This window comes from Thamnophis elegans, chromosome 3, assembly GCF_009769535.1.
Source record: "Thamnophis elegans isolate rThaEle1 chromosome 3, rThaEle1.pri, whole genome shotgun sequence".
NCBI classification, from domain to species: Eukaryota; Metazoa; Chordata; class Lepidosauria; order Squamata; family Colubridae; genus Thamnophis; species Thamnophis elegans.
This window is the reverse complement of record NC_045543.1, coordinates 36,769,785-36,796,455: the sequence shown is the minus strand read 5'-3', so window position 1 is coordinate 36,796,455 and position 26,671 is coordinate 36,769,785. Positions and strand designations below refer to the sequence as shown.

The 26,671-nt window shown below is 39.1% G+C and overlaps 1 protein-coding gene and 1 long non-coding RNA gene across 2 annotated transcripts in view; both read right to left on the bottom strand.

Annotated features, from left to right (window-relative positions):
- Positions 1-5,314: 5,314 nt before the first annotated feature.
- LOC116505968 lies at positions 5,315-9,649 on the bottom strand. The gene is made up of 2 exons (XR_004254993.1): positions 5,752-9,649; positions 5,315-5,501 (listed from the first exon to the last, which is right to left on the bottom strand). It is a non-coding gene; the product is annotated as an uncharacterized LOC116505968 (long non-coding RNA).
- Positions 9,650-10,269: 620 nt separating this feature from the next.
- RIMKLB (ribosomal modification protein rimK like family member B) overlaps positions 10,270-26,671 on the bottom strand; it is a 52,743-nt gene continuing 36,341 nt past the window's right edge. The window contains 2 exon segments of the mRNA XM_032213477.1: positions 10,270-18,731; positions 20,654-20,857. Coding sequence (XP_032069368.1) covers positions 18,268-18,731; positions 20,654-20,857 — 668 coding nt within the window. The 3' untranslated portion in view covers positions 10,270-18,267.

Here is a 26,671-nt window from a genome sequence, read left to right as displayed (position 1 = left end):
AGACTACAAAATTTCTAGGTAAAGGTAATGGTTTCCCTCGCACATATGTAGGGGCAGTGCTCATCTCAGTTTCAAAGCCGAAGAGCCAGCGCTGTCTGAAGACGTCTCCATGGTCATGTGGCTGGCATGACTAAGCGCACGAAAGTTGTTACCTTCCCACCAAAGGTGGTTCCTATTTTTCTACTTGCATTTTACATGCTTTTGAACTGCTAGGTTGGCGGAAGCTGGGACAAGTAATGGGAGCTCATTTCATTACGCAATTCTAGAGATTTGAACCACCAAACTCCCGACCTTTCTGATTGACAAGCTCAGCATCTGAGCCACCACATCCCATAAAATCTTTAAAAAAATCTTTAGAAAAGTATCCAAATTATCGCTTGAAGCAGATAGTGGACCCTGCGAGACTCTAGCCTGGATGGCACTGCCAGCCACCCAACTGGTAATAAGACCTAACAGGCAATGGCAGGGCTATGCTTGCTTTTGTGACAGCACCAGCTCTAGCACCATAGCCAGTATCCACCCCCGCAACCCAAGCACCAACATTGGCTGTGGCTGCACCACCTAGGACCGGGGTCTGCAACCTTAAACACTCAAAGAACCATTTGGACCTGTTTCCCACAGAAACCACCTGGAGCTATAAAACCTGGGTGGTCATGGCCAACTCATCACTCCCACCTAGTCACATGACCCCATGCCTACCCAGGTTTTGATTCCGTGTTTCTGTGGGAAATGGCTCTCTCTCTCCCCTATCCCATTTGTTTTTCTTTCTTTTTCCTCTTCTCCCTTCTCTCTCTCATTTGTTTCCCTCTCATTCTCCCCCTCCAGCTCTCTCATTTCTCTCTCCCTCTTCTCTCTCATTTGTTTCCCTCTCATTCTTTCCCTCCATTATTTTCTCATTTCTTTTTCTCCTTTTCTCTCATTTCTTTCTTTCTCTCCCTCTCATTTGTTTCTCTTTTTCCTCCCCCTTTCATTCTTTCTCTCTTCTCTCTCATTTGTTTCCCTCTCTCTCATCCTCTCCCTCCAGACCTCTCATTTCTCTCTCCCTCTTCCTTTCTCTCCTCCTTCTCTCTCTGTTTCTCTTTCCCTCTCTCTCATTCTCTCCCTCCATCATTTTCTCATTTCTCTCTCTTTAGCTCCCCTTTTCTGTCTCTCATCCCTCTCTCTCTCACGCACACAAGCAGGATACACTCCTGGTCTGGGATCATGACAGCAGTGGCAACTCCTCCTCCTGCGCACTCAGGTAAGTAGCTAGCCATGTTGCGCAGGAGAGACGGAGCTCTTCTCTTCCTGCATATGGCAGTGGTGGCTGCTCCTCCGCATTCCCCTCCTTCCTGAGCCGACATGAAGAGAACCATGGCTAATGCTGAGCTACTCATGAAGGACGTGGAATAACAGAAATCAGCTGGTTGTGGGCAGTGTGGAGAAAACCTAGGGGTGCTCCAGCCGTGCAGCTCTGCGCCTTCTTGGGGCAGAGAGCAGGTCACCCAACTGGGTCGGGCCAGTGTTTTTGTGCGGAGAGCAGGTCATGAGACCAGGTCGGCAGGGAGCCACAGGAGGGGGGGGGGTCAAAAACCCACATGCAGCTCTGGAGCCACATGTTGCCAATACCCAGTCTAAGAGAAACCAATCACCAGCTCTTAGATGAAGTTAAGCAGAAACCCGAAGCAGTTTGGGCACTTCCAGCTGCCCCTTCTAGGGCTAGGGTGACGACTTGTATTCGTGCTCCTTGGGTTGGAAAATTGTGTCCTTATTCTTGCATATAGGTGAGGATCTGAGCAGGGAAAACCCCCAATTTCTGGGGATCTCTGTCAAATTTTACCCCCAAAGGGGGAGCTTTCCTCTCCAGCCATGGGCCCCTAGGTTGGCTAGGAAACATCATCTGGGCTGGACTGGCAGGAGGCTGGATCCCTGGCACAGCTGCTGCTGCCCCGGCCTTGTCAGCTGCTTGGTCAGTCACAGCTGGATCAGAGGTGACTACTCGGGGTCCTTCAGCTGCTGGATCACCCGCTCTCCTCCGTTGGCATTCTAGTTCACCTCGGATGTCGAGGTTTTGCCAGGCTTCCATCACGAGGCGGTTGATGTGCTGCTTCAAACAATCATCCATTAGTGGTTCCCCAGTCAGATTCTCCTGATTGGAAAGAGCTCCCAGTTCCTTTTTTTCATCTGGGTTTGCAGCTGCCGGGGGTGAGGGTCATCTCACTGGTTCTTCCATCCCAGCTGTCCCTTTTTCCTATGCCGACAGACCATCAGGGGTTCGTGGAACTTTCAAAGACAGCTTTGATGTGTTCTATGGGACATATGAGCCAGTGTCGGGTTGGGTAGTTGTTGAGGTTTCTCCCCACCACTTGGCTTCCCCTTGTTCACTGCTGTTTGGACATTGTTGGAGGGTCCCCTCAGTAGAGTACATATGGAAGAGAGAAAAAAAATTCCTCTCCAGTTTGACCATTATTGCAGAGCCTGCTTTATGCAAGGACCTGCCTCGCCTCCCTCCCCTTCAAAAAAGTACACTCTTGAAAACCTGGTATTTCAAATGGAATCTTTTATTGAAAAGGAATGAAAGCAAATCAACATCATAAGTAGGCTCTAGGGCCCTCAGGCTATATAATCTATCATAAAGGGACTTAGGAAGCCCTCCCAATGTTGATTCCCACCAATCCACAGACATAAAGATGTTTTTGTACGGGCCTCTCTGAGACAGAGATAAGCAGGAATTATCAAGGATCATGTTCTTGAGTTCCAAATCACATGGCTCCCCCCACTTTGCATCCTCCAGGGGGTGAGGATTTTCTGGACTTCTGAGGTGCCAGGCAATGGTTATAAATCGGGCGAAAGGTTATATAAATATGCAAGGCATGAGCCAAGGTGGCGCAGTGGTTAAATGCAGCACTGCAGGCTACTGCTAGATCAGCAGGTCAGCGGTTCAAATCTCACCGGCTCAGGGTTGACTCAGCCTTCCATCCTTCCGAGGTGGGTAAAATGAGGACCCAGATTGTTGGGGGCAATATGCTGACTCTCTGTAAACCGCTTAGAGAGGCCTGAAAGGCCTATGAAGCGGTATATAAGTCTACTGCTATTGCTATATTGCTAAGGCAAGACATAAAGGAGAAAGAACAAAATGCATCAAATCCAACTGCCCCATCTTCGTCCACCGAAGAATGGCAGATACACGGATCTGACATCCAATCCTGTTTTCCAGGCACTAAACGTGGCAGCCCTGAAGCTCCAACAAAAACGATGGCTTCCAGGGCTGACACAATGATGCCTATTGCTGGTCTATGACCATAATAGTTATATATTATTATTATTTCCTCCCATTTCTCTTTCCTATACATGATTAAAGTCCCTAAGAAGGGGAAAGGAAGCATGTCATACTGCCATCTTCAGTTTCTACTCTTTACTAGTATCCTGTCATAAAATGCAAGGAAGGGGCATTGGAATGTAGAGAATAGAGATGAGAGGGAAGGAGTGTGTGTGACAGCCTTGACAGAAACTAGAGGTGTGAGAATGGGCATATACTAGTCTTTGAGGACACCCGGCCTGAGAACAGAAAGGCACAAGCACCCAGGTCATTCCCAAAACACTTAAATGGCACAACACCATTGTGCCATTTAATGGTGCGGACTGGTCAAGGGGAGAGGACTAGGAAAATGGAAAAAAATGTAACATTTTGGGTGGGAATCTTCAGATCTAGCCTTTCTTTCACTGAAATCACTTAACCTTAGTAAAAGAACCAATTTTTTCAATCAAATAGAGTTAAAAGTTTTTCTTTCCTAAGCTCCTGAGCTGGGGCTTGTCTGACACTAATTTTTAACAGGGTTCAATCATTCTTGCTTCATTTTACATTCTATTTTTTTAATTTTAGTTTTTTATTTTTATATGCTATTTTCATATTTTATTGTATACCACCAGGAGTCACCTCTGAGGGAGATGAATGATTCAAAAATGTGAAAAATAAATAAGGAACCAAATGTTGAATATTTATAAAGTGTTTTGGTTAGTAAGGACCCAGGAAAGATCAGAAGATAAGCTACTGGAAGTGAGAGTGAAGTAAAACCTCTGCTTATCTTCCAGAATCAGTGTATCACTGCATTCTCATCTCTGGTCTAATAATTGGAAAATCAACTTTCCTTAAAGCAAGCCACTATAATGTTTTAGTTTTTTTCAAGACTCAAAAGTATAAGTGAATGATAACTATAGAAACACATTTTCCTCATGACAACTCTGGGCAAACTGTATAACAGGAGTACAAAAAGTGAAACCTGATCTCACACAACCCTGTTTGTAGTTTCCAGTGAGATTGCTTCCCAAGTTTTGTTATTTTTAATTTGCAAACATAGATCCATTAAGATACCCATTTACTCTCATAACATTCTATACCACCAAGCCTCTCCCCCGGTTCACTTTGGATCATGTTCCCATCAGTTTAGGTTTTAATTTTAATTGTAAGCCATCCAGAGTTGCTTTGCTGAGTTGGGCAGCATATAGATTTAATAAACTATGGAAATTTAGCATGCCTGTGATAATTTTTTATTTAGCATGGCTGAGATAACAAATTTTTGAACCTGATATACAGAAATGGCTGTGCCCTTTAAATCCAGAGTTCATCAGACAGTGGGTCCTATGTAACTTATTTAATTAATTTTCATAGAGATGGAGGGAAAAAAGATCAATGTCGCTAGTTGAACTCATGAGGGTTTTTTTAACAAGGGAATTCACTGGACAAAAGGGCGAGGAACGCAATGGACCTGGAAAGGTAAGAGGCGTGCCTCGCTTCTCCCCCCCCCCCACCTGCCACCCCTTGCTAAAGGGACGGCAGGGAAGGGAACCAGGCAGGCTGCCTTTACCATTGGGGTGAGGTGGGCGGTGTTGGACTGCGAGGCGTGCCTCTTACCTTTCCAGGTCCGTCACGTTCCTCGCCATTGTGTCCAGGGAAGCCCCTGGTAAAAAAAAAAAAACCTTCTTGCGGCTTCAAGAAGTTTGATTGAACTTGCGAGAAGGGTTTTTTTTTTTACCAGTAGCTTCCCTGAACACAATGGCGAGGAACGCAATGGACCTGGAAAGGTAAAAGGTGCACCTAGCTTCTCACCTGCCCCAGAAAATAAGCCCTCCCCCTATAATAAGCCCAAGGCCATATTTTGTGGGGCAAAGAAAATAAGACCCTGTCTTATTTTCGGGGAAACACGATATTATTCTAAATAATATCAGGCAAACAGAAAATCAAGGTTAATACACATTCTGTTGTTTCATTAGATGATGTTATCAGTTCTTTTTATCTGTTGCATTGTAAAGCTCACAGGAGAGGCACACTGCACACTCAAATTAAAAATTAATTTTTTATTGAATAACTTCCATTTTATCTATACATTAACACTGCTGTCATCTTTCCAGTTCCGGACATTGTGCCATCGTGATTCATTCCTTTTAGAACTGAAGAAACAAAATGGCAAGGAACACAATTCTTAAAAGGGGAGGAAGGAATGATTCTTGATTCTTCATAAAGCCTATAGAAATAAGTCAGAAAGAGATGGTCAGGACAATATAACAGATAACTAAGGGAAAAATTAAAAGGGAAATGAAAATATAAACATCACTAAAACCACCCAACAAGTTGGCTTCTTCATTGGTGGCCAATAGAGACTCATCAATTAGCCTTGAAGATTATTCTTTAATATTGGGGGTAAAGGGACAAGATTATGAGCAAAAACTGATATAAGAGCATGCTGCTGCCACTGCCTCCTAGTCCTGCATTACCTGGGCCACAGTACAAAAACTGCAGTCTCTGGCCTGCTGACTATAGCATCAAAGAGTCCTGTGAAAATATTTAATAGAAAAGAAAAATGTGGATAAGTGATTTCAGAACAAATTAATATTATGTGTTTCCCTGACATTCCCATAGTTCTTCTCAGAAATTGACAACTGAAACAAAATAGAATTCCGAGAGAAGCAGTTTGCTTGCAAGATCTTTGGAAGCACATGGCAAATATGCTCATCTCTTTAATACCATGTTTCCCTGAAAATAAGACCCACCCCCAAAATAAGAACTAGCTTGATTTTTGCAGTGGGCCTAATATGAGCCCTAACCCCAAAATAAGCCCAGGGATGGGCAAGACCCAGTGATAGGTTTCTACTGATTCCGACTGGTTTGGCTGAACTGGTAGTGGTCTATCAGCCTAGGTCACTGGAACCGACAATGACCAAGGCCTGCCACGTCCCCAAACAGGTTCTCCAGTCACCACCATCTTATTTGTTAGTTCTGCACATGCGCAGAACAATTTTAATTGAACTGTGCATGTGCGCGCAGTGAGCGCAAACCAGGAGTAAAGCCGGGAAGAACCCACCCTTGGCGTGGCCAGCACTTGTGTTGTGGCCACGGGCAAGCAGATGGTGGGAGGAAGCGGGCAGGCAGCCATAAAATAATACACCCCAGAAAAAAAGTCAAAGTGCTTATTTTGGGGGCCAAAAAAAAATAAGCCCCAGTCTTATTTTGGGGAAAACATGGTAATATCAAAATGCACTCAGCACAGTCCTAACCTCTGCTGCCCATGTGTGGGATAAATGCTTCTATGTGAAATCTTTTCTTGAAGGTTTTCCTTGACATGAAAAGGATAAAAATGAATTCACCTTAGAAAAAAATTCTCATTTCTTTAAATAATGACTTCCAAATTGATGATATGATCAGGAATCTAACATTTGAAGAATTTATTACATGTGAATGAATACATTTATTATACATGAAATTATCTTGCTATGTAGATTAAGGAAAATATGATTGAAATGCATTGAATTTAAGATGTAAATGAAGCATGTCAGCAAACCTAACCACTTATGCATTATTTCCTGAATTGAGATCATTTCTGTAATCATAGCTGAATTAAAAAACCTGTTTGAAGTAATAGAATGCAGATTAAAAAAAAACATTCCATTCCACTGGAACATATTAAAAAATCCAGCAGTTTTCACCCTTCTGTTTAATATGTGAAGTTAGACAAATATATACGTCTATTCACTTCAAGAGAAAGGAACAGTAAAAAATTAGATAGGAACTTAGAAAAAAGCTCAAGAAATAAAGGCATGAAAATAAAGAGAAGGATAATTGAAAAAAGAAACGTCCGATCATTTATTTAATTATACTGATAAACCATTTTTCTTCAACAATGGATCTGAATATAATATACATAATATATCTGGGTGATCCTCTAGCGGCTAGCCAAATACCGATCAGCCACTGACATTCTCTTTGAATGACTTTTTTTTTTTTTTTACATGTAGGAGGTTTAAAAAAAAACTAATAAAGGAAACTTGATGGACAGAAAACATGGATCTAATACCAAAGGAAAGAGAGAGCAAACATGATAGAAAAATGTAAGAGCAATGAGAAAGATCTGCCTATATTATATATGTCGACAACACCATCCAGTATTCAATTACATATCTATGACACTCACTTTACATATTTATATACAGATAGAGGTGTGTGTGTATACACACACACGTACACAGACAGACACATTCTCTCTCTCACACACACACACATACCAATGACTGCATCTCTAAGGATCCTTCTGTCAAAGTACTTCGAAGATATACGTAACAGTCATTGGTCTCATTTGAGACAGTGATGAGTCTGCATATAGACAGAAGGTTGAACAACTGGCCCTGTGGTGCAGCAGGAACAACCTGGAGCTGAACTTGATTAAAAATTTAGAGATGCAAGTGGATTTTAGGAAGAGCCCTCCTATTCTATCACCTCTTACTATATTTGACAGCACAGTATCATCAGTAGAATGCTTCAAGTTTCTGTTTTCTATAATGTTCCAAGCTTTGAAATGGACATCTAACATTAGAATCATCATTAAAAAGACACAACAAAGCATGTTCTTCCTGTGTCAACTTAGGAAGTTCAGATTGCCCCAGGAGCTGTTGATACAATTCTACACAGGAATATTGAGTCTGTCATTTGCACTTCTATAACTGTCTCGTTTGGTACAGCAAATAAACAAGGACAGGTACAGAGTCCAATGGATAGTCAGGACTTCAGAAAAAACAATTGCAACCAGCCTGCCTTCCATAATTTGTATACTGTGAGGGTCAGAAGGGCTGAGAAAATAACTACAGACCTCTCACATCCTGGACATAAACTGTATCAACACCTTCCCTTGGGACACCACTATCATTACATGCCAAAACCATAGACACAGGGACATTTTGCCATTATTGTTCTGAATATCTAATCCTCATAGTAGTATAATGTCTAAGTATATTTATCCATGTTGTATGGCTGTAATATTATTATCATCCTAATCTTTTCTAGTACTCCTTCTTATTGGTATCATTATTATGACTATTATTACTCTGTTGCTTTATGTGTATACTGAGAGTTTCTGCACCAGAGATAAATTCCCTGTGTGTCTAATCACACTTGGCCAAATAAAGTATTCCATTCCATTTCCTATTGCTGTTTTAGATATAATTTCAAATATAAAGATGAGTCAAAAGGTGGAATGTCCTTGGGTATCTTTATTCATTCTTCCCTTTAAAATAAAAATATGGAATGACAGACATTATTTTTGCTTGCAAAGTCATCCAGAAGTGAATATATTACTTTACAACAGAACTATAAATTTGATAGACCTGTGTCCTTCTCGAAAAGCTCCATAGCAAGGTCGGGAAGTTGTTTTTTGCGGTGGAGATCTGATGCTTATCTTCTTCTACTTCCTTTTCTACAGACCTGCAGGGGAAAATCTGTATTGGGAAACATCAAGGTAACTGATCATTTTACATATCACCTGCCACTTACTCCACCTGGGATCCTTATTATGAAGCGTCTTCTTGTTCTTCTTTGCTTTTAGACAGAAAAAAGGATACACCTGGATTTCAGAATTTACTTTTTAAAATGCTGCAAAGGCAACTACGTTTTAAGTAATTATACATTGGTTCCTTTATGGCCAAAGGGCTATATAAAAATAAACAAATTGCATTATAAATTACCACAAATCTTCCTTTAAACTGCTTATGAAAAACAACATAATTCTTCGATCCAGATGAGGCTCATTCCAAAATGAATTTGGTAACTCAAGATAGATTCCTCTTGCATAGTGCAGAACTGGTGGTACAAATATGTCGTGCTTTGTATTCACTCACTTTTTGCTTCCTAATCATTCTTCTATTTACTATGCTGCAAATCATGCACTATGGCAACAAAGCTTAAATAAATCTTTCAAGTGTTTAAATCAAATGCCATACTACAGAGCCAAAAGAGCAAGATTGGATTCAGTTTGAACAAACCCATCCTCAAACTCAGATCATAATAATACACCAATTCAGAATAGATGTCTGTTGTTCTACTACTGGATCTTGAATGGGCAGATCAGACTACTCCCAACCTCTAGAGAGCTAAGGATATAAGCTTGTGTGGTTTGACATGAAAAATACAGACAGTCCTGCCCTCTGTTGAGAATGTCTAAGAAGGAGCTGTGTTCAGAAGCCTTAAAGAGAGGGAGGGTCTTTTTATTTCTTTTTCAAAGGGGCTAAGATATGCTGTCATTCTTTCTACTATATACAGGTAACTTTTCACCTTATGACCACAATTAAGGCTAAAATTTCTGTTGGTAAGTGAGACATTTGTTAAGAGAATTTTGCCACATTTTACGACCCTTCTTGCCACACTTGTTAAGTAAATCTGGCTTCCCCACTGATTTTGCTCGTCAAAAGGTTGCAAAAGGTGATCATATAACATTGGGACACAGCAACAGTCATAAGTATGAACCAGTTTCCAAGCATGGGGATGCTACAAAGATTGTAAGTGTGAAAAATGGTCATGTCACCTTTTTTAGTGCTGTTGTAACTTTGAACATTCATTAAATGAATTGTTGTAAATCGAGGACTACCTGTTTACAGATTCCAACTATTCCCTCATGTAGGCATTTTTAATGCCACAAAAAGAATATTCCCATTAAAAAGATAAGTTAATTTTTTGATACACAATAGAATTAGAAAATAAACTGAAACTACTCCAGGACAATTAACTACTACTACAATCCTGGGTCAGGTTCTCAGCCTCAATCCAACATTGTTATTTTCCATGTCTTCTGTGATTTAAGCTTTCCTTGTGTTTGAAGCTGGAAAGTGCATTTCCACTACTACAAAAGATGCAGATGCTTGTAATTATAGGAAGTATAAGCTGAATTTCAGAAACTGTGAATCAGAATCACATATCTTTTTGCTTTTCGACATAATAAAAAAATGTCCTGCTAATCTAATTTATTTCAGAATACTACCCAAATTTGCACAGGCTGAATGCTATCTTTCTGGTTAGCTTAAATTTGCCCCAAAGCACGTCATTTTAATTGAGCTTTTGTCCCCACCCATGACATTATTAGACTCTACATAATTCACGGTTTAATCTAAACTGGAAAAAAAAATCCCATCCATACATTTCCACTGTCACAGTCTGCTCAGCTATTTTTACCCCAAAAAGAAATGGTTGATCTACAGACAAGGGTGTATCTGCTGCCTCCTTCAAGGAACTGCAAATGCCTCCAATCTTACTGAAGTACTTAGGTCTTCCTGATCAAGAAAGTTGTTTTTCTGCAAATCTTAACTAGGTGAAGTAAAATTAAACACTTAAAATAGCAGGAAATATTTCTCCCAACACCCAATCAACATGGTCAGGATAGAGAACTGACACTAATTTAAAAATGCATATATATATGCATGCGTCATACCTGCCTGCGACACCTCCGCAAGTCTCCTTGACACTTCAGCTGCTCAGCGGAGCATCACACAGGCGCCGTATGCACCATGTGCATGCACATAAGCTCCAAAGGATTAAAGGACAGGTAAGGAGCTCTTGTAAGTGGGTGGGTCCTCCGCAGCACCGTACCTGAACGGTACCTGGTGCTCCAGGCAGGCTCCGGTATGCCTGTACCGGGGCGTACCGCCTGCAACCCACCACTGATACACAAACACACGCACACACACACACACGATACTTTAAAAGGCGGGAAATGAGACTGCTGGAACAAACACCCAATTAGCGAAAATGTGCCCAAATAGGACGGCATAGCGCCAGGGCGGGTGGACAGGCCCACCTGTGATTTCCACCAGTGAACTGTCTGAATACAACCTCTGCTACTGGGCCTAAGACATTTAAAAAAGGAAACTTCTACATTAGTAACATTTAATACAATACAGATCTTTTATATTCATTTGTGAGTCTTTCTCTTTATTTCTTTCTTTCCTTTCTTCCTTCCTTCTTTCTTTCTATTTCCTACCATCCCTCACTTCCTCTTTCCTTTACATTCCTCTTTTGCATATAATAAAATTCCAGAGATACTTTGTCAAACTGTATACCACATTCACATATATGGCAGCAGAAATAAATTGCTTCTCCTATAACATCTTTCCTACAAATGGAAGTACTGCTTAGATTCCAGTGATTCCTACAATTATCAAAGTAATTCACCTGTGAGGAAATTATTGTTAATGTCACAGAAAGTTCTTTAAATTATAAGATACTGAATGATTTACATTGTGCTTAATACACAACTCTGAAATTAAGCATGATATTCCTCTTACACTATTAACAACAGGTAAAATATTCACAATTTTGCAGTGCTACAACTAATTTCTAATAAGCCTCAAAAATTGAGAGGTTCAAAGCATGATTTTAAAAAGGCCAGAAAGAAAGTATTAGAGCCAAAGAAAATTAATTTTGAACTTTTCAGAGAACACATTTTTGTTTGACATTTATTTAGATGCTGAAATTTTCTTCTTAATTAAAACTATTCTTAGTTTTCTGTTTTACACAGTATATTACCTCTGGGCAAATAAGTAGAGATAAGTGTTCCTAAGAAATTGCTTCATTTTCCATTCTATTCACACTGTAAACATATTTCCCATCCTTAGTGACAGCTTCATCTCTATGTGCATGAATAGAATCAATGCAGGATAGAAGTGATAATTAATCTACAACATCACTTTTGTATATTTAACATAAGGATGTAGTTGTTAAAAGAAAAAAGTTGAGAATAATGACCTTCAGCTTGTTTTTAAGGAAGTGATAATGAAATTAAGAGAAATACCTAAATCTGTCAGCTCCCTTAGTCAGCATTCCAGATTAAACAGAAATGTGGACTTAACATATCCGTTATGGTGAATAAGAACTGATCAAGGGTCAGACTCACCATGCAGAGTAACAAGTCAAGGAAGCTGTCTCTCATCTTTGCACGTTACATCAGCTAATATTTTGGAATCCATCTCTCCCCACATGGCAGCATTCTCTGTTCTCGGGTGCCATCTGTATAATCTCCTTCTTCTGCTGCCACCTACCAGTTTTATTATTCTGTTGCAGCACAAGGGCATATAGAAGAAGTTCTTGTTCAGCTCACAGAAAAACCACACAATGGGGATCCTTTAAAGGCATGAAGCTCACTACAATCTTTCCTCCCATACCTCCCATCTCCTTCAGAACAATTTTGGACAGAAGACCAAAATAATAAACTTTGCAGGTATCCTTACAGATGGATACTACATGGCAGATTAAAAATACAAATGCCATCAGATGCTTCCGTTATGTTACCATCACATTTCAACACACAAGATTTTCTGTTGCATTAAGCATACCTAGTTATTACCGTCCTCTTTCATAGTACCCTGTTTCTTTTTCCAAGTATATTTCTAATCAAACTCTGCAATTCATAAACTTAATTCACATAGAACATTAAAAAGTAAAACAGCATTTCCTGAAAGCTGGAACTCTGGGCAGTGCCAAATGTCTGTCTTATTGGATTGCCCTTTTAGTGCAAGCAAAGTGAAAATTTAATTTTGTTGAATAGCGTACACAGGCTCCTATTGTTTTAATATCACTTTACTTCTTCTCTCCAATTCCAGCAACTGCTAATTTGCATGAGCATTGACAATTATAAGGAACAATTTGCAGTATGATCCTTTCTCTTGTTTAGCTTTTTCAAGTCACAAGAGTTGCAGTAGGAATCAGATTGTGTCAAAAAGCCTAAAAATTGGCAAGAGAAGAAAAAAAAAGTCTGTTCAACAGCCAATTTTAATCTAATGTTTTACTCTTTACGCAATGCCTCTGGGTCAAAAATAACAGGGAAGACAATTTTATAAGACTTTTGCAGAGCAGCCATTTTTTGTTTCAAATAAATTTGCAAAAAAGTAAGCTATGTCTGGGAGAGATTAAGTATTCATGAAAAATAGAAGTTATAGAAATAGTAGTATAACAGTAAATCTTCCACATAAAAAATACTGCTTTAAATCTATCTTAGCAAAATATCTTGGCACTTTTACATTTCAAAGCAATATATTTAAGGTTAACCTGACAAAAGAAAACACTTTTCTTGTAATACGATATGTACATGCTCCCATGCAAAATATTTGGGGGATGTTCATCTGGAACATTTTGTTCTTTCATATTAGCCATCATTTCTACCACTGGCTGTGTCACTGTTGTCATATGTTTATGCAGATATTTGAATATTAAATCAAAAATAAAATATTAAGAAGTTATTCAGATTGTTCATTATTACCAATAAATAGCAGTATACTGCGCAACCCATATAGAAAATTCCTGAAATAAAATCCCCCTCTGAATTTTCGCAAGTACGCAATGCCCTCCACCCAAGCCCTGATATAAGAAATAGAAAATTATATAAACTTTTTACTCCTATTTTCCGTACCTGTTAATTGATGCCGATTAGTTTTGTGCTGACTGTGCCCCTGGAAAGCATCAAAGCCCTGTAAAACTTAAGCCAAGAACGTATATTGGGGGAAGGGGCAGCAAGAAGGGGTAGGTACATGGGAAGATCGAGATGGCAGAATCTGTGAAGTTACATACCACACCATCCCTTCTTTCTGTCACTGCACACTGCTTAAATTTTCTCTTGCTGTGATCGTACTTGAACACATGGATCACAATAAGCTTTAAAGTCTAATTCTGCTAAATATACACAAAATGAAGAACAAGAAAAGAAATACCATTTGCTTCCTAAACTCATTCTTTTACAGCAATAATCATATTATGACTCAGGAAGAGAAAAAAGGAAAGCAGTGTTAGCTAATATGGGATGATCAAGAGCTGAAAGTTACCTGCCAAGGGGTTGGTATTGGATGCCACCAGGCTGCTGCGTTTATTGTTTTACCACAGGGGGGGGAAGTTTAGGGAGGAACATTCTCAAGGATTTTCACAAGCGCTCTCTCTCTCGCTCTCTCTTGTCACCAGAAAGGGGAGAAGGGAAGTTTTTCTCTGGATTGTTTGACTTTTTTTGGCTCCTGAAAAGTTTTGCAAAGAACAGTAAGAAAATGTGAATTGTTAGAACATTCAAAAAAAAAAGTAGTATGCACTACACAGAGGTTCCTTAAGTGTTACAAATTCCCACCCAAAACATCAAGTAATTGACAATGCGTTAAACAAATAAAAGTCATTCAACTGAAAACTGTAACATGAGGGATACAGAAATTGCCAATGATGGTCCAAGCCATCATCAGAACATCCCAAAATTCACCCTCCAATATCAAGACACTCAAATATATATTAAAAAGAAAAAGAAAAAGAAAGCAAAAAGATAACCTTTTGTCATAAATTCTATAATACTTTATAAATTCCTAGAACAGTGAAAAATTAAAAATGAAAGAGACAGTAGCAGCAGAGGTTACCTGTCTGAGCACCTACAATTCCATAGAGAGAACAGGAGTGGGTCGTGAGTCTCACACCAGCCAAATAGCTCATAAACCTTCTCAAAAAGAGTGAGCCATGAGAAAGAATTGTACATGTTGATACATCTTACATAGTTTAAACCCTTATACATTTAACCAACTTGAGCTCTGCTTTTATTAAATGGGAGGATTTGAAATTTAAAACAGTATTCATCAAATCTGGTACATGTCCAATGCAGCACTTCTGAAACTGTCTTTTATTCCTCCCTCCCAAATTTCACAGGTTCAAAACATTTTTCTTGGCATATCTTCTATGGTAAATTGCTGAACAAAGTCAGTGTAGTTAGATCCAACACGTTGAAAGTTTGGTGAAACACAACAACAACAAAAATAGTCCACACATATGCTGTCTTCCCAACATCTGTTATTAATGCTCTACCAAAGTGTTCCAGAATGAGAAGTTTTATCAACAATATAAAATCTGAGAAGATACAAAGCTACAAATACAACCTGTAATTCTATACAGTAGAAAAAGTATAAACATAGCATCTGTAAAATAAAAGCACAAACAAAATATACAGTACTCATTAAACTCCATCATTATCATCCAACACCCAAACTTGGTTCCATTTGAATACTGACATTCACTACAACTTATATATTCCCAATTGTTCAATTCTGCTTTGCTAGTTGTTCATTTCAAATTATGATAAGTAATGTTGGTACTCTTAATATACTTGTCAGTATTTTTTTCCAGCGAAGTGTGATGTGTAGCACTACTCTCTACAGAACTTAAACTCTAGTTATTAGAAACTAAATTCATTTTCTTTACCAACAGTAATGTTTTTAAAGCTTCTTTTACAACATTTTTTAAAAAAATTACATTACGTGAGGGAATTTTTTTCAAGCATACAATTTCCTATATGATTTTAACATGCAATGCCAGTTTCTATTTCAACAATGTGTGAGACTTTCCTTTGCCCAAACATTATTCAGTCTCTTTTCCATCTTTCCAATACAACCACAACACACACATGGCCATCACATGGCAAACACATAAACCGAAATATAAAATCCCTTAATGTGTTCATTGTGTATGATTCAGAACAAAGTGTATGTCATTCCATTGCATTTATAGTGGTGTAAATTGAGTCTATATATTTTGAAAAAAAATTCATGTGAAAAACATTTGTCACAAACTGTTTTTTCTCAAACAGTGGAGAAACTCAAATAGCCCAAATATAAGTATTAAAGAGTTGTCAAACTTCTTCTGGCATCAACTTTGTTTCCAGTGAATGTTGCAATATTTTTCTGCTAGTTTACAAAGGTTAATTCTTTGCTCATGTTTCCGAAAGATGTGCAATCTTTTAAAGAAACCTGTATTTTAGAAGGCACATGTCTAGTTAACAAAGGGGTGAAGGGCCAGAAAGCAGAAGGAAAGAAAGCTACTTCGTGTTTTTCTTTTTCTGAGTTTTTTAAAATAGAAACCTTTGTATTTTCTTCAACCTACACATGCTAAAATATTGTTTCTGCTTCATCAGCTAATGTCAACAATCATCCTTCTATTTTGCTTTTAACAATAACAATTAATTCTACAAAATTGTCATTATTGTATTTTAAAAATCTGTACAAGTAGGCATGATCGACCTTCATGAAAGCAAGTTAATACTTTTCTATTTATTCCTAGTGTCTCGGTAAAGTGTTCACAAGTGGTGTTTGATACCGAAGTGGAAGTTAAAACAGCTGAGTGATGAAGTTGGCCAGTAGAATGAAGCTCAGAGCCTTGGAGGGTAAATTGTTGTTCTGAAGCACTGAGACAAAACAACCCTACACACAGAAGCTGCCCATCCTCCAAAGCCCTTTCATAAGCCAACTTGCTGTTACAAATATACTACTGTGTCATGTTGTGGATGGCTGCTTTTAAAGTAACAGTATTTTATTTACATTTTTCTATAATTTCAATATGGTATATACCCAAAGTAAATAAATGAGTGAGAAATGGGTGAGGAGGAGGAAGATGAGGCCATTAAAACAGACCCAAAGCTGATGTTTTGGTTATTTTATCAAATTTAATAAGAAAATGCACAGCCAGAAGTATCAGGGATGGACTGGGAGAGGAGATCATCAGGCATTCTGGAAAAAAGACTGACGAACTGGACAGACAAAAATTAATGACAAAAACAAAGCAAAATACAGACACATACAAAGGGGCCTGAGATCCACACACTGGCGGCCTTAAATCATATTCCCATTCTGGCTGGGCCTTACTGGCAAAGTGTTTCCCAAAACCAAAACCTGCTAGTTTCTTTCAGGATTTATCCTTTGTAAATCAGGCCACTTTAGATTTTAATGCCTTCTATCAATAATAGTGACACATTAAATTTACAAAATGTAATTTTGAAATTTGCAACCATTTCAACCCTCCTCCACACCCCTCCCATATTTTCTACGCATCAGACTTTTTTCTATAAGTTTGTTACTATTAGTGGTGATGTTGAGTAGTACAGGTATTTTTCAAATTGGGCCCTGTTAAAGATGTAGGCATGGAGAAGGAAGTGTTGGACGAGCATGTATTAAAAATGAAACATTAACACAGCATCTTGCAAAAAGGACTAAAACACTAACAAATACAAGTCAATGCACATTTGTTTTAAACTAGTGTTATTCTTTTTCACATTGGATTAAACATTATTTTGTACACCAAAAGTTAACAGTGCTGTTTATCTCAGTTCTTGTGCAAAAGAAAACATGCCGCTTCTGCCATCAATGGCCCAAACTGAATTTTACACACAACTTCTCCCCATCCTGACCTAAAGCAAGGTTTTAAAATTATTTTTTTAAAATCCAGATACATAGCAATTTTTTTTTCTCCCAAGGAAAGTGAATTTGATTTTAAATCTAAACATGTGGACATCTGTCAATACAGAAATGGCAGAAGTTGCAGGTTTATTTCAAAAGCTCATGCTGAAGTAATCAATGTTGCACCCTGTAAAACTGCTTAAAGGCTAGAATTTCATTGTGGACTGTTGTCAGGGATACAATTTTACAGATCTTATTGATAATAGATAGAAATGCTGATATTTAGAACCTTTGAATGAAATAAAAAAATGGCTGTTCTAATTTCTCTCCACTCCTATAGGACATAAAGCAAAAGGTATATAATAACTAATAGGAATGAGCTCCAATGAGGTGAGGGGAGGGTTGGCAAATTATTAGTTCACAGGTGCTTCTGGAGCATTAACTTTTCAAATTACAAATAGCATAAATGAAGATGAACTATTTTAATATGAGTTCAAATATAATGGCATCCCTATCAAAAACAGTTCTTACCCAGTTCTTTTCCTCCATTTCCCAATGCAGAGTATTAAACAAAGTATTATCAAATGAAAAATAGTTAAAAATAACAACTAGACATATGTTCTGTAAGATTAATAGGAAAGCAGCATTCACAGAACATGCATGTTTTGATTCTGAGCCCCAAGTTAAAACCCTCACCTCACCTCTATAAGCTGCTTCCAATAAACAGCACTACAAGTTGGTTGTATTTAAAAAAAAATTTACAAGAAAATTGGTCATAGTTATTTACATGTGGCATCACTCCACTAGGAGCTTAATCTCATTGGCTATTAGCTGGTTCATATTGAATATCCCCCCCGGGAGCTTGGTGAGCAACTCTCTCTCTGTGGTTTCAGGGTCGCTGTCGACAGAGCTGGAGCTAGCACTCATATTGTCGACAGTGGCACTAGCTGGAGGTCCCAGCTCTGGCTCGCTAGTTTCGCTAGCCGTGGATACTACAGAGAGCAAGGACATGCGTCGTGTCAAGCGACCGGGAGGAAGCAGTGAAGCGGCATAGTCCGCAATGATACCAGCTACATCTAGATTGCAAGCCTTGTCAAAGGCAATGAAACCTACATTTGCATTGGCCTCACAGACGCAGAACGAGCCATCATCCTTCATTAGGAGGTCGATGCCACAGATATCCATCCCCAAGATGTTAGAAACTTGGATTGCCAGTTGTTTCCCTTGTTCACTGAGTGAGCACATCATACCTATACCACCTAGTAACAGGAAGAAAGCTAAATCAGGGTACAATAGTATTCCAACTCAAATTCAATAAACCTATATGAGCCACAGAGAGTGCTATGTGAGTTTAATGCTTATTATGGTATTAAGGCTAGCTTTTAAGAAATTTTGTGAGGATTTCCCATTTTAAAAAAAAAGGGGGATCTAGTTGCTGGTGTTAAAAATAAATGCGTTCTAGAAAAACTTTGATGGGTAAATAAGAAAGTAACCAATACAGGCTGATATACATTCTTTATTTATCTTTATTTTCAATCATACCATTTATTTAACTAATTCACAACTACAGTGAGGCTTACCTATGTTTGACCATGCATTTGTTCCCCTCTCTCATCTCAAAGAGATGATATAAAGGATTGAATGAAATAAAATAGGAATATAGAACACTTATGAAAGCCGATGAAATAGTATTAACTTTGGAAACAACGTTCACAAAGAGGAGAATTGATCCAGAATATGGGCCATTTCAGAGTGTTAATTTCCACATAGAAGAAATGACTAACCGTTACTAGTACAAAGATAGTGTGGCATCCCCAGATACTAAGGGACTTGCACTACCCACATAAACCAATTAAAAAAAGCCGTTTTTAAAATTACTAATAGTAGAACTCTCATGAAGTTTCAATATAATGTGTTTCCCTGAAAATAAGACCAGGTCTTATTTTCTTTTGGGGTGAAAAATAAGCACTAGGGCTAATTTTCAGGGGGTATCTTATTCCCCCCCCCCATGTATGGGAGGCCACTTCTTCTGATTGTTCGCAATGACACAGGAGGCTGTGTGGTGCGCCAGTGCCACCACCGCAAAGCAGGGGGGTAGAGCTGCCCCACGACTCCCCCGGTTTACCTCAGAGCCCCCACAGCCAGGCCACCCACACCCTTACATTTGCTTCTGCTCACAGCAGCAGCTCCAGCATGACCCTGTGTGGTTGTCAGCCCACTTCTTCTGCTTGCTCACTAGCGCAACAGAGCAAGAGGTCGAGTGATTTGTCAGTGCCACAGTCATGAGGCGAGGTAGGAGAGTGTTGCTGCTCCATGTGCCCCGCACTAGCCTACCTCAGGGCCACCGCAGCCAGGCCATCCATGCCCCAACACTTGTCTTGCCTTGCGGCAGCAACACCAACACACCACTTGGCCTCCTGCTCTGTTGCGCCTGTGAGCAAGCAGAAATGGGCCACGTGGGCTCCTGCTGCACATGGCCACAAGGCAGATTTCAGGGCATGGATGACTTGGCTGGTTCTTATACAAAATCTCATGATCGGGGTAGAGAAAGTAAAAATTTTTGTAAGACCTTAAGATGAGATTAATTTAATATTGTGGGATGTTGGTATTAAAAAAGGTTCTGGTGATTATACCATGTGAAATTGCATGATGTTGGCTCGGCATATAAAATGGCCTATCTATTCCTGCTACTTCTTAACTGCAGTAAATGATTGGGAGAATGATCTAAAAGGAAACTGCAGAAGTAATGTAAATGTAAAGGCAATCTATACAAATACAAATGTTATACAGCAGTTACTTAATTTAGTGGACTTAAAATTTTATGGATAAATGGCTGCTCGATCTGAGGTTTGAACAACTTTCAGGACTTTGCCCCAAATAACAAATACAAATGTGTTGTTTGGTGAGACAGTTCATATAATAACCAATGGTTCTCACCAAAAGGTGTTTGATGTTATTAGTTTTTCTATGTAGAAGAAAATTTGCTATTTAGTGTATATGCAAGCTTAGGGTTAAATAGTGATTTCCCTTTTAGTCCATTAAATCAAAATTTATTGTATTTGTTTCTTTCAAAATAATCTCTACATTTAGAATAGCACTGGTCTATGAAAAATGTATGCCTTAAAATTAGAATTTAAAAATTTAACACATATCGTAAATTCAAACACATCTTCATTCTTACCAAGTGAGCAATTGCTCTGCATTCTACCATCTGTTGAGCAACGCAGCATAGTGCCCACGACACGGCCTCCCACCACGATGACACGCACATCTTTGCCATGAGACTCCTGGACATATTTCTGGAATAGATATGGGGCTTCATGACGAATTAGATGGCTCAGGTCTGCCAGATGGTGCTTGTCTCTGGCTAGAAACACAGCTTTTCCTGCATCAAAAAAAACACAGAAGATGAAAACTAGTCAGTGATTTTCCTGCCTGTATTTTAAAGAACTGGAAAGGCATTGTGTCTATACATTCTCAACTTCTGTACTGGAAACATTATCCGGATAACTGGTGAATGAATATAAATAAAAATGGCAAAGCACTTATAAATTTGGTGCTACTAAAACAGCAAAATTTGGAAATATTACCTTGAAGTACACTCACAATTTCCAGGGCTTATTCCAGTTCTCACTCCCTCAGTATAGCTCTCTCAGTATCCTTCAATCTTGGCCTGTACCATTCCGTGCTATTCTAGTAGAACTAGGTTGCAAGAGTGTTTTGCAACAGGTTTGGGATTCTCTAGACACATAAACAGAGGGCTGCACCAATCACAGTCTAAAGATGGCAGAGATTCCAAGGTGCTGTTCATGATTAATTGATGAATCAAAGCAAACCAGTTCTAATTAAATTGCAGTTGCCAATTAAAATGATTAGTATAGCAATGGAATATAAACCTAGTTAAAATTCTTGCCAAATCAAAATTCACATTAAATATATTGATTAAAATGTTAAATTTATTGATAAATATCCTTTAGTTGAATACAACCATATTTAGGATAATATCATTAATAAATAAAACATATTTCATGCTATCTTAAGGAGGATTTTATAAATAATCATTTTTCAGTAACGAATATGAAAAATGTTGATTCTATTTAAAATTTCTTCATTAAGGAATTTACTCATGTGTATTCAAATCTACTTAAGTTTTGGGTTGTAAACCTGTCATAGAATACAAAGCATATTCTAAGATAAACAACTAAACTAAATAAATACTAGCAATTAGAGAATACAAAACAAAATCCAGAGATTCAAATCTGTAAATAAGCGTAGGTTCCAATGCTTCGATGAAGCTCTAAGCAAAATAGCAACAAATACACATTATTTACAAAAGTAGGTAAACTGCATATACTTCTGCTTTCATTCTCTAATAAAGGAAATTTAAAAAGTAATTCAGAGTAACATGAATTAACTAATACTGATTCATAATGTGTGTGTGTGTGTATATATGTGCATATGTATGTATATGTGTGTGTGTGTGTGTGTGTGTGTGTGTATGTATATGTGGTTGTATGATGATTAGTAGATTGGTGCTGATTGGTGCTGGCTGTGTGTCCATTGTTGTTTCGTGTTCTAACGGCCTGGTGGGACTCGTTTGTTGACTAGGGCTGGTTTCCAGATGTCTGGTATACGGAAAGTATCATCATGTTTATTCATGTTGTGGGGGTGTTTCTCTATTTCGATAGCTTCCATAATTATTCTCTTGTTGAAGTGTTGAGTTTTGGAGATTAACCTGGTTCCTTCAAAATTAATTTCATGTCCTGTAGCTTTGAGGTGCTGGAAAAGGGAGGAAGTTTTTTCTTTTTTTCTTACTGCATTCTTGTGTTCTGTGATGCGTGCATTTATTCTCCTGTTTGTTTGTCCTATATATGTATAAAAAGGAATGCAAAATGGGTCTCAAGGTTCTTTTCATAGGGAGATCCCACTTTATTGGTATACCCTAATACATTGCTTTTAAATGACCTAACCCCTCAGTTGCTTACTGGGAATGTAAACTGAGGCAAAACCTAGAGCCAAATCTGGCTATTACTCCTCTGAAGGATAGCTGCTGGGAGACTATTAGGCTTTCTTTTACTTTCTTGGGTATTATGAGATCACTGATTAGATGGGATACGGTCTGGCAGAGCACTGGTTGCATTTTTATGTTCCACTATGGATGACCATGTTGCAGAGATATCATCAATTACTGCTATAGGTTGGACCTACTGCTGTAGCTAATGTAGCAATTTATTCCATTACTGCTGGGTTTGGAATTTTCTTTTCTTGTACTCTGCAAAATTTTGTCTCCTCATGCAGAAGTACTGCAGGGAATCTGTAGGTTTTCTATAATTCTACATTCTACTGAGCTGGGAAGATTTGAGGGTGATACAATAATACTTTTCTTTCCTTTCAGTGCCTGTATTTTCCTTTTCAAAAGGTGCTATTAACAGACTTGGATGAATCTGAAATACACTCAAGTACCTATCTGGGAATCTCTAAGATATAAGAGTTAAAGATTAATGCTGACTCATTCATGATGCTTCATGGATGAGTGGTGTTCTTGCTTCTGCTAGGGTCGATTTTTGGTGAGACAACAACAGTCCACCTTAATTTATACAACCCAGTGACATAATATGAGAACAAAATCATACACTAGGTTCATATGAGTGATACAATTATTTTAGAATTGTATGTTAGTTTTTTATTTAGCTACTATTGCATTATTTATAACTTAAATTTCAAAATGTTCATATTACCTATTTTTTATGAAAAAGAATGGTTCCCCAAATGCAGTAATTTCATTTTGAAGTCATCCTCAAAAGCAACATTATATCTGAAACTGTACTGAAGAACATCAGGCACTTGAAGAACAGCAGAGTTAAATTGAAGCCTCCTTCTGTAGACTTCTGCAATACCTGCAATATAATCATCTTACATTGCTCTTCCAGGAGTTCTCACTTAGTTATGCTATTCTCTTCAACTATTGTATTTTATGTGGATTTAAATAGAATCTTATCATTTGCTTGGGGTTTGGGAAATCAGATATAAGTTCAAATTAACTTAAAGTAATTGTAATGTCACAAGATTGGATAGAATAAACTGTATCAGCAAACTGTATGGAGACAAAAAAATACCACTGTAAGGCAAAAAATACCCCTCGGCCACAGCTTAACTTATGAAAGCAGCAAGCCAGTGTGCACATATGCACAGCTCAACTCACACAAACAGTGGGTCAACATGCACACATGTGCATGCACTGGCCCTGGCTTGCTAAGTTGAGTTGTGTGTGCATGTGTGTGCACGTCAGCCTGCCACTTGCACAGCCCAGTTCCCCCCCCCACTGCTCTCCCGAGCTGGGCCGCCAAGCTGCAACGGTTGGGGACCACTGTTGTAAGGAGTTACTTGTGAATAAAATGAAACAAATAACAAGTAGCATAATTTTTTTTCAAAAACTCTCAGAGAAAGTGGAAGTACTGTATATTAAATAATTATTTTCCTACAAGAAATATAGGCATTATAATATGTTGCTGCATTTATCTAAACAGATGCAAATCATTATCCTCAACAAAGTTTAATTAACGTCGGACTTTTAAATCCTCATGACTATCAAAATTTAAAAAGAAAGATTTTTATTGTATGATATTACCATGATACTGGAGACATTCAAAGTGACTGTTTACTATGGTTGGTTGAATAGTCAGCCAGATGTTTAGACTGGATTTGACATTTTTATCCACCTAACCTAATGATGGTGGTGGCATGATGACAATGATAATACAGAACTGAGGTAGAATTGTGCCCAGATTTTATCTGCAGAAACTTAATTCTACTAACAGAAATATGACAGGGGATTCCACTACATTCCTGCAGCATTCAAAATATCTGAAGCCAACCCAATAGCACACCTTCTCTATGGTGCCAGACAATGCCCATTTCCAAATTTGCACCACTAGAACTTGTTCTGAACAGATTCCTAAGATTGTTCTTTCAAGTCTCTAATATCACCTTGAGTCTAGAGACAGGCCTCGTGAAAGTGGAGGCTAGAATGTAGGCAATCATAATCAACTAGATTATTCTTTTTCCTTTTTGGCTTTCCCCCCACTTACTATAGGAATGATTTTCAGTCTACAAAGAATTAAAATCTAAAATATAATGACAACTAAAATCTCATCCTTGGGGTCCTTAGGATCTTCTCCAGCATAGGATATGATCAGGCTGAAGTTCTCATTCAACCCTGTAACAGACACAGAGCACCAACTTGATCTATCCAGGTTCTCATCTTCTTTCTCCAGTGAACCCAACAGGTTTTCTGCTTTCCTTAGGGCCGTGATGGCAAACCTATCGCACATAACACAGAGCCTCTCAACGGGCATGCAAGCCATCGCCCTAACTCAGCTCCACCGCACATGTGTGCGTGTGTGCCTCCTGCCGGCCAGCTGACTTTCGGGTCTCTACTGCACACACAAGAGATATGCATGCATGGCGGGAGGTGGGTCACACACATATGCATGGGGGTGGGGGAGTGTGGCGGGTACATCACCCTGCGGCCCATTTTTGGTTCCAGGAGGCTTCAGGGAGGCCTGTTAGGCCCAAAACAGGGGGGTGCACTGGGGGGTTGCACCTGTATGCGCACGGGGGGGGGAAGCACAGGGGGTCACATGCCCATGTGCAGGGCACGCAGGGGTAGTGTTGTGCATGCATTGTATTATGGGTGTGGGCGTGAGTTATGTCACATGTGCGCACTTTCGGTACATGGTGACAAAAAGGTTAGCCATCACTGCCTTGGGGCATAATTAACAAATCTTGATATACTGATCCGAATGGCCTTTACTTTGGCACAATGTCACACCCTCCCCTCAGCTATCCTTGAAGATTGATACAGGAAGACTCCTTACCCAGAGATACCTTGTGACTCTAGACTAGGGGTCTGCAACCTTAAACACTCTAAGAGCCATTTGGACCCGTTTCCCACAGAAAACATCGGGAGTTACAAAACCTGGGTGGGATGGCCAACTCAACGTCACTCATTCCCAGACACATGACAACTCCCTCAGCCACGCCTACCCAGGTTTAGTGGCTCCCGGTGTCTTCTGTGGGAAATGTCTCTCTCTCTCTCTCCCCCTCCCATTTGTTTTTATCTTTTTTTCCTCTTCCTCGTTCTTTCTTTCTCTCTCCTTCTCTCTTTTCCCTCTCTCATTCTCTCCCTCCATCATTTTCTCATTTCTCTCTCCCCCTCTCATTCGTTTTTCTCTTTTCCTCTCCCTCTTCTTTCTCATTTCTCTCTCCCTCTTTCTCCCCCTTCTCTTTCTCTCTTTGTTTCTCTTTTTCTCCCTCCATCATTTTCTCATTTCTCTCTCTCTGTTTTTGTCCCCTTCTCTCTCTCTCTCTCTTCCCCCATCTGTGTGTCTCTTCTCTCTCTCTCTCAAAAGCCAAAGCCGGGCCGACCTGGCAAGTCTCCTTGGGGCTCTTCACTACTCCTTTTCTTTCTTCTTGGCAACTTTTCGGAAATCCAGGCTGGCTGAGGAGTGAGCATGAGCCGCCACGGTGGCTTCACCAAAGACAACCCTCCTCCTCTTCCCACGCTGTTAGCAAGGTTGGCATTGGCCACAGCTGGTTTGGGCCAGTGTCTCGGAGCGGAGAGCAGGTCATGAGTTGGCAGGGAGCCACAGGAAAGGGTGTGAAGAGCTGCATGTGGCTTGGGAGGTTGCTGACACCCGCCTCTACACATATTATGATTTATTTATTTAATTTATTGGAATTTGTCAAATAAAAACGAGAACAAGAATAAGAGAATAAAAATACAATGACAGGGACGATAGGCACATTAGTGCACTTACGCATGTCCCCTCTACTATATAAAAACAATGAAATATGGACTTCTCCAATTCCTACACTACAGACACATTTGTACTATCCTCAACTCAGCATTACTGTATGAATGCCCAAGGGTGCACAAGACAATTTTATACTTCCCTGCTGCTTTCAGATACCATCTCTGCTACAACATAGTGTTGCAAGCTTTGCACATTTTTGCACAGCAGCACTTAGAATAACCTGTGCCACAAATCAGTTTTAATGAAACATCTTGGTGATAATTATAGTGTTTTGTAATAGATTTAGTTTATATTTTTAATGCTCATTTATTGCTTTTTCTTTTTAGGCTTTTTAGATTTTAATGTAATTGTTATTTTTGTATTTTCTAAGTTTTTAGTTTATA